We start from the raw sequence: 7269 nt of genomic DNA on the forward strand, positions 1-7269 counted from the left end.
AAAAACAGAATTGAGAACTCAAAAGAAATGAAGAAGACGAAATCATTTATATAAAGCACAATGGCTGTTCTTTTATACAAGTACAGAGTCAGTGAACTAGAATAAAAAAATGTGATGAACACGTGAAGAAATAGTAAATTACAACAGTAAATTATGGTCCCAGAATGGTGAAGAAGTAATAGGACAATTCCTGTACACACACCCATGCTGAAGTAGGTCACTAGCTATCAGTAAATATTTTAACAATCGAAATTATATTATAGGTTATTGAAGATGATGATTAGAATTTGAAGCCAGAAAAGTTGGAGTGGGTCAGTATCAACAACCCACAAGCCATCGTCGGCCAACTCCAATTAGCAATCGAGTCGTAGCTTCGGGTCCTAGCCCAGTCCCAACCCTATCATCTAGTCAAAATCTTCTTTTGGCCAACTCCTTGGATGAAATAACCCTTTGCAACAACAAGACTGCGGCTCATTCACTGTAAATGCCATTCTCTCGCATGAATCCGATGTCAAAGATGAGTTTTGCACAGCAAGATAATAGTTAGGTGCTTTGGAGATAGGTGTTTGACATGTGGCCTAATTGCCAACCAGAATTTCTTTTGCAATTAATACTGAAATATCATATTTCATGGTGTATGAACTTTCTATTCAATTTTGAGTTTTAACCAAAAGGATGTCTTCCAACTATACATGTAGATAAATACATGCTTTGTTTTAGAAATGAATTTTATCAATATATGTATAATGCAATTGCAAGTTTAAGTTCAATTTGGAATAGTGCTCTTTTTGTGTTTGCTCTGTAATGCTACAATCAAGATTACTCTGCTTCAATTGAAAACATAATCTTATTCTATTTCCTTTTATATTATTATACGTCCTCACATTTCCATTAGAATGTGCTGAGCATGTACAAGGGTGGTAGCGATGGGGAAATCGGGACGGTGGTGGCAAAAAGTGGGACAAGCAGGTGTTGGTGGTAGAAAGGGAGATGGCGTGGTGGCGTAGGGCAGAAGAGAAAGGAGAATGAAATTATTTTTCCATTTTCTTTTTGTTTGTCTAACGGTTTTTTTTCCCTTATAATATCTGGTTTAGTATTCGACTTGTTGATTAAAATCATGCTTTCAACTGTCTCGAGTACTAGTGAATGTTTTTTAGTGTTTGTCATTTTTTTTTCTTTTTGGAATTTGTTAACTTTTTTAACCTGTGCCACTCTTTTTTTGTTCTTCGATTGTTTGTCACTTATTATTTAATGTTTGTCACTTTTTTCTTTATTTTCTCACTTTTTTTTTTTTTTCAAATTTGTGTATCTATTTTTAGACAAAGATAAGGATTCATTTGAAGAGGCAAAGATAGATGGATATAAAGGATTGATAAGCAAACAAGGATGGTTTTTAAATCATGACATTTTGCATTCCTAAAGTAACTTTTTTTAGTGTTTGTCACTTATTATTTTGTCATTTTTTAGTGTATCACTTTCTTTTTTCTTTTTATAGGAATAATTCCTAAAAAATGTTGGTTTAAAGCAAATGTTAAGTTATATTTAATAAATAGTTTAGTCACTTTATTGTACTGATTTCAATGTTTTAATTGGTGTTTTGTAACTTTTTTGAGTGTTAACACTTTTTTTATTTTTGAATATTTGTCACTTTTTTTTTTGAATATTTGCCATTTTTTTTTTTTTGAAATTTTCACTTTTTTTTTATATTTTTTATCACTATTTTTATTTTTAAAATTCTTGGTCACTTTTTTGAGTAATAAATATCTCTTTTTATTAATTTTACTGGTATTTTTGTAAGTTGCTCGATGGATTACTCCTACTCAAAGATTATTTTTGCCTGGAGTGATTTATAATTGATTTACACTATAGATAAATGAAAATGAGTAATTCACAAAATGTATAAATAAAATTAATTTGACTGATTATAAATAAATTATAGAAAGTTTCACCAAACTAACTCAAGACTTTTTAAATACAATATATCAAATGCATCTTTTAAGATTTTCTCATTAGAACAAGAGAAATTATTCATCAAATAAAAAATAAAATTAATCTTATGTTGTTAAAACCTTTTATGGATTATAAGTTATAGATGTTATAAAATATATCGATAAAATAAATATAAACTATGAATGCTATGAAATGCATACAAAAACAGCGCTGGTTTAGAAGTTTGAAAATGCTGTATCAAACATAATGACTAGATTTGAATCATTTTAACACATCGTTGTACCTTTCTCGGATAATCCGTTTGGTTCACATTAAATTAAATTTCATTATTTTTTATTTTATTTTCAATCACACAATTTTTTATAAAATAATATTATACGTAAATTGAAATTTTTTCTTCTTTTTCAACCGCTCATTTTTCACAAAAATACTGTTTCACTCATTTTAATTTTAAAAAATGGGGGACAAAAACGGGGGTAAAATTTCTTGTTGAGGAGGTTAAAATAAAGGAGAAGGAAAAAATATAAAAATAAAATGTAAAAAGCAATAAGGCGCACGTTAGTTTTTTTTCAGTTAGAATTCTCAACGAATCATTTCATTATTATTTAAACGGTTAATACAGCCCACTCCGATTCTCTCTGTCTCCCCCTCCACAATAGAAAAACAAAACAAAAATCTGAAGCTGAATTGTGTCAGCAATGGCGATCGCAGCTGTGGTAGTTCTGCCATTAGGTCTACTCTTCCTTCTATCTGGCCTCATTGTCAACTCCATTCAGGTACATTCACAACCCATTTCATTTCTCCCTGTCTCAAAGTAATCAGTTTCTTTTTTTTTTTTTTTTTTTGGGAATCTTATCAAGCATGTTGTGTTCGATCAATGTGTAATGAGATCAAGGAATCTGTGTGCTGGGATTTGTTTATTTCTACGTTTCATCAATGGTTCCTGGTTTCTTTGTGCACGTTATAGAATCATTGATTTTGCTAGCTTGTGAATGCTATTTTGACATGATGCTTTATTATGGATCTTCATCTTGTAATACATATACACCTTAAACTTGGGTATGAATACACTAAAAATAAATAATTAATCGTTGATTCATAAATTTCTCTTAAATAATAGATAGCCTCGTGATAATTACTATTGACATGTAAATGTTGTATTGAAGCCGCAGCCATATCTGGTTTAACAGGGAAGAAATGGGGCAGTGCAGTTTAAGCAATAATATTCAGGTTTATAATCTGGTTTAACGAAAACAATTTGCTGCGATCAGTGTGAATGATGAAAATGATCAACCGATAAAGGCATTTGATGTTGGGCCCTGATGGGGTTGGATGGGCTGAAGGGGTGTTGTTTAGTGTGAAGTTGGGAGAGTCATATCTCAAAAGCTAGCCATTGAAGTTGGAGAGTCCAAGCAAAGGAAGCCCATATTTTTGACGTGGAATTCAAACTCCTATAAGTTCCACCAGAACCATGACAAACCACCACGCTTCGGACCCCGATGCCACATGGGGCTGGCGTCCATTCACCAACCAGGGTCTCGAGACGCGATGCTTGCTTTGACGATAATGTTATAGCTTGGAAGAGCCATAATTGGAGAGTCCAAACCTATAAACCACGCAAAGGAAGTCCATACTTCCAATGTGGAATTCAAACCCTTATAAGTTCCACTGGAACCATGTCAAGTAGAATTTAAGCACCCAATATGATACTGCATCTCTGTAAGAGAGAAAGTAAGCTTTAGGTTCTTATTCATGGATCGTCGGTTTCAAGGTCTGCTGTGACAAGTGCCCTTTCGATCTAGAGAGTTTGTCGGGTGCCATTTTGAACACCACTAGAATGCAAATTCACCTGTAGCTTTATTTTGGGGGATTTAAATGAATTAACATAGACTGATGTTAATGGCCTGGGCAATTACATAAGATTTCTTATGAAGGAGGTTGGTGCAGCTTCTAGGTTAGGGATTACGCCTTTACAATGATGTCAATTTCTAGGTTCTGCAGATCATGTTTTTCCTATTTCTATCCCATTCTTCAAGTTTTATTATTTCTTGTTTCCAAATGCCTTTTGACAGATGGTTTTAGCCACATAGTGATTGTAAAAATATATAAATCCACTTCCATAAAACTATGATGAGAAAGACATTTATAATAGTTGTTAGAGGATATGATCATTGCAGGACGAAATCCATGTCCTTGATTGGATACTTTTCTACAAATTTTGTATCTTACATTACCTTTTCAGGCACTTCTCCTTGTCCTTGTTCGCCCTATCTCAAAGAACACTTACAGAAGGATCAACAAAGAAGTCACAGAACTACTGTGGTTGGAGGTCATTTGGCTTTTCGATTGGTGGGCAAACATCAAGGTTTTTAAAAACTATTCTAATGTTCTCCATTCATTCTAATTTGTTGTTACACGTCCTAAAAGTCATGATCCTTCTTAAGGAAATAGCTTCTCATAATTAAGGAATTGCATCAAGTGTCTTTTGCAACAATAGGAAAAATTAGTTTGCCAGATCCTATTCAAGTTTTATCTGTACAAAGTTCACAAGAAGTAGACTTCTTTTTGGATTCAAGTATGGTCTGGGTATTTGCCCTGTCAAATTTTGATGTTTAATGTTCAGAATTTAAATATTTAGGCATTCATATTGCACCAATTTTATCTTCCTAAATGTTCATATGTTTTCCTACACCTCTTCTGGTATAAATTTTTAAAAATGTCAAGGTAAGATGTTCAATTAATTAATCTGAAATTGCATGTAGCTAAATTTTGGATGTCAAACTGAGCTGTTATCCAAGTATTTTTCCATAGTACTTTATAAATTTTAGTTTCAGCGTTAAATACAGAAACTTGAAAATTAAGTCTTGACATCTCAGTAAGCTTTTAGTCATATTATTGTTTCCATAAGTTGTTTGTCTTGGGATAACTCGACTTCCAAATGCAGAAACCACTAAATTCATTATATTGGCTTGATTCATTACATGATCTAAATTCTTGCGAGAAGTTGATTTTGTTGCTAAGTAAATCGAGGCACCACTTGTGTGCTTAAGTGGATTCCAAACCTATTTCAATTGCATAAGTGGATTGTCTATCAAAAAATGATTGTGTGAAGAAAGTATTTGTTAATATAATGTTTGTTCATGTATGAAGGACTTGAATAAAGTTTTACAGGTGTTAAAGTACCATGAATGAAGATAAAAAAAAAGTGATACATAATTATCTTGCTGGTTTTATGTTTACTGTTGAACAGGTTGAGCTATACACAGATCTTGAAACTTTTGAATTAATGGGTAAGAAATTTAACCTTACCCTGTGCATATGTGCAATTCTTCTAATAAGTCTGTTACATTTAGATCTAGAAAGAACTGCTTTACTGCACTAATTTGAATTTGTGAAAATTTCAGGTAAAGAACATGCGCTTCTCATTTGTAACCACAAAAGTGACATTGACTGGCTTGTTGGATGGGTCTTAGCTCAGGTTTTTACCTGTTTGAATTAAAATACTTTTCAGTGATTTTTAGATTTTCACAGTGCTTCCGATTGAAAATTTTCCTGAAACTATCTAGAGAAATAATTTGATTTGCTTGGATTTCTGAATAAAAGTTAAGAATCCTCTTTAAAGGTTCTCAACAGCACCTTCACCCCTGCCCACTTTTTGCCGTATGTATCTGGATTTTTTTTTTTAATAAAAGGCTCATGTTTCAGAAATTTACATTAGCCTCTATACCGAAATGATCTCTTCAAATAGGAGGCACGTAGTATGTTAGTTATGATTGTCAATACACAAGCAGCAGCATCATGAATACATGCGTTATTTTCATTATAAGGAAATTTAGTATACACAGTTCATGTATTGGGTTGCTTTTTTCCCCCCCTTCTCATGAGTGGAATTGCATGTTTTTCTTTTGACAGCGTGCAGGTTGCCTTGGCAGCGCCCTAGCTATAATAAAGAAATCAGCATTATTTCTACCTGTGAGTTTCCTTATATCATGCTAGCTGTTTAATCTTATTTTGGAACTGAAACTTCCTTAATTTATTGATAATTCGTGATATTTTGAAGAATAGGGGGAGATAGACCAATGTGACCATAGTTGGTCACAAAAGTTTCAGAACAGATCGCTTCAAATTAAATGAAGTGTTGAAAAGAATATGTTTTATTTCTTGTTTTTGTACCTATTAGCCTAAAGCTTTTTCCTGCCCTCATTTGTACTTTTACCTACCACGCTGCCAATCAAAGCAGAAAAGTAAAATCAAATAATGGTAATATGAACTAATAAGGGGAAATTTATCATAAAGCATAGAAAGATTTCCCGTTGAGTAACATACCCTTAATTAGTCCGTTGTTGATATTTCCTACAAGACAAGTCTTTCGTGTTCATCAAGGGACATATGTTGAGTAGTAAACTTGATTTTTGGACTAAATAATATGGGCTTAAGAATTTTGCTTATAGGCCCAAATCAATTAAAAGGCCCAACATGCATAGCATTTCTAGAAGCATTATCTAGAACAATCTATATAAATATCTAAGTAAGATATGTAGTTTTATAAAGAATATCTAGAGAATTCTAAGAAAATATCTTGATATGTGGTTTAGGTGTCTCTAGAAAATGTGTGGACTAGAATCTTCTTGTAAACACTATATAAAGGGGTAGTCCCTCCATTTTGTAACAAGCCAAAAAGTGTGTAAAGTTTTGAATTTGAGAAATACAAGTTCCCTTTTTCACTTCCTTCTTCCTATTAGTGTTGTCCTCTTAAAAACCTTAACTAATCCAAGTTAGTAAACCCATCTTTCCTCCAATAAACTGGTATCAGAGCCCCAAGGTTCTTGTGAAAAATGGCAAGTGGGATGATTCCTTTTCAAGTCCCCCAACTCAACAAGGATAACTACGACAATTGGAGTATAAGGATGAAAGCATTGCTCGGGTCGCAAGATGCATGGGAGATCGTAGAGAAAGGCTACACGGAGCCACAAGACGAGGTTGCTCTATCCCAAGCACAAAGGGATAGTTTGAAGGATGCAAGGAAGAAGGACAAGAAGGCGCTCACCCTCATCTATCAAGCCTTAGATGAAGGCATGTTCGAGAAAGTAGCTTGTGCTACTACAAGTAAGGAAGCATGGGAGATCTTGCAAAACTCCCACAAAGGAGTTGAGAAGGTGAAAAAGGTTCGACTTCAAACACTTCGAGGTGAGTTTGAAGCTTTACATATGAAAGAATCGGAATCAATTTCTGATTACTTCTCTAGAGTATTAGCTATTGTGAATCAATTAAAAAGGAATGGAGAAAAGTTGAACGACACTCGAGTAATTGAGAAGATAC

General features: G+C 33.3%; 1 protein-coding gene across 1 annotated transcript in view; it reads left to right on the forward strand.

Moving 5' to 3' along the window:
- The first annotated feature begins 2590 nt into the window (after positions 1 to 2590).
- The window catches only part of LOC111403421 (1-acyl-sn-glycerol-3-phosphate acyltransferase 2-like), an 11584-nt gene continuing 6905 nt past the window's right edge, over positions 2591 to 7269 (forward strand). Inside the window, exons 1-5 of the mRNA XM_023031923.1 lie at positions 2591 to 2726; positions 4193 to 4315; positions 5201 to 5240; positions 5355 to 5428; positions 5863 to 5922. Of these exons, the coding sequence (XP_022887691.1) occupies positions 2649 to 2726; positions 4193 to 4315; positions 5201 to 5240; positions 5355 to 5428; positions 5863 to 5922 (375 nt within the window). The 5' untranslated portion in view covers positions 2591 to 2648. The remainder of the gene's footprint in view (positions 2727 to 4192; positions 4316 to 5200; positions 5241 to 5354; positions 5429 to 5862; positions 5923 to 7269) is intronic.

The sequence above is a fragment of the Olea europaea genome, chromosome 11 (genome assembly GCF_002742605.1).
Source record: "Olea europaea var. sylvestris chromosome 11, O_europaea_v1, whole genome shotgun sequence".
NCBI classification, from domain to species: Eukaryota; Viridiplantae; Streptophyta; class Magnoliopsida; order Lamiales; family Oleaceae; genus Olea; species Olea europaea.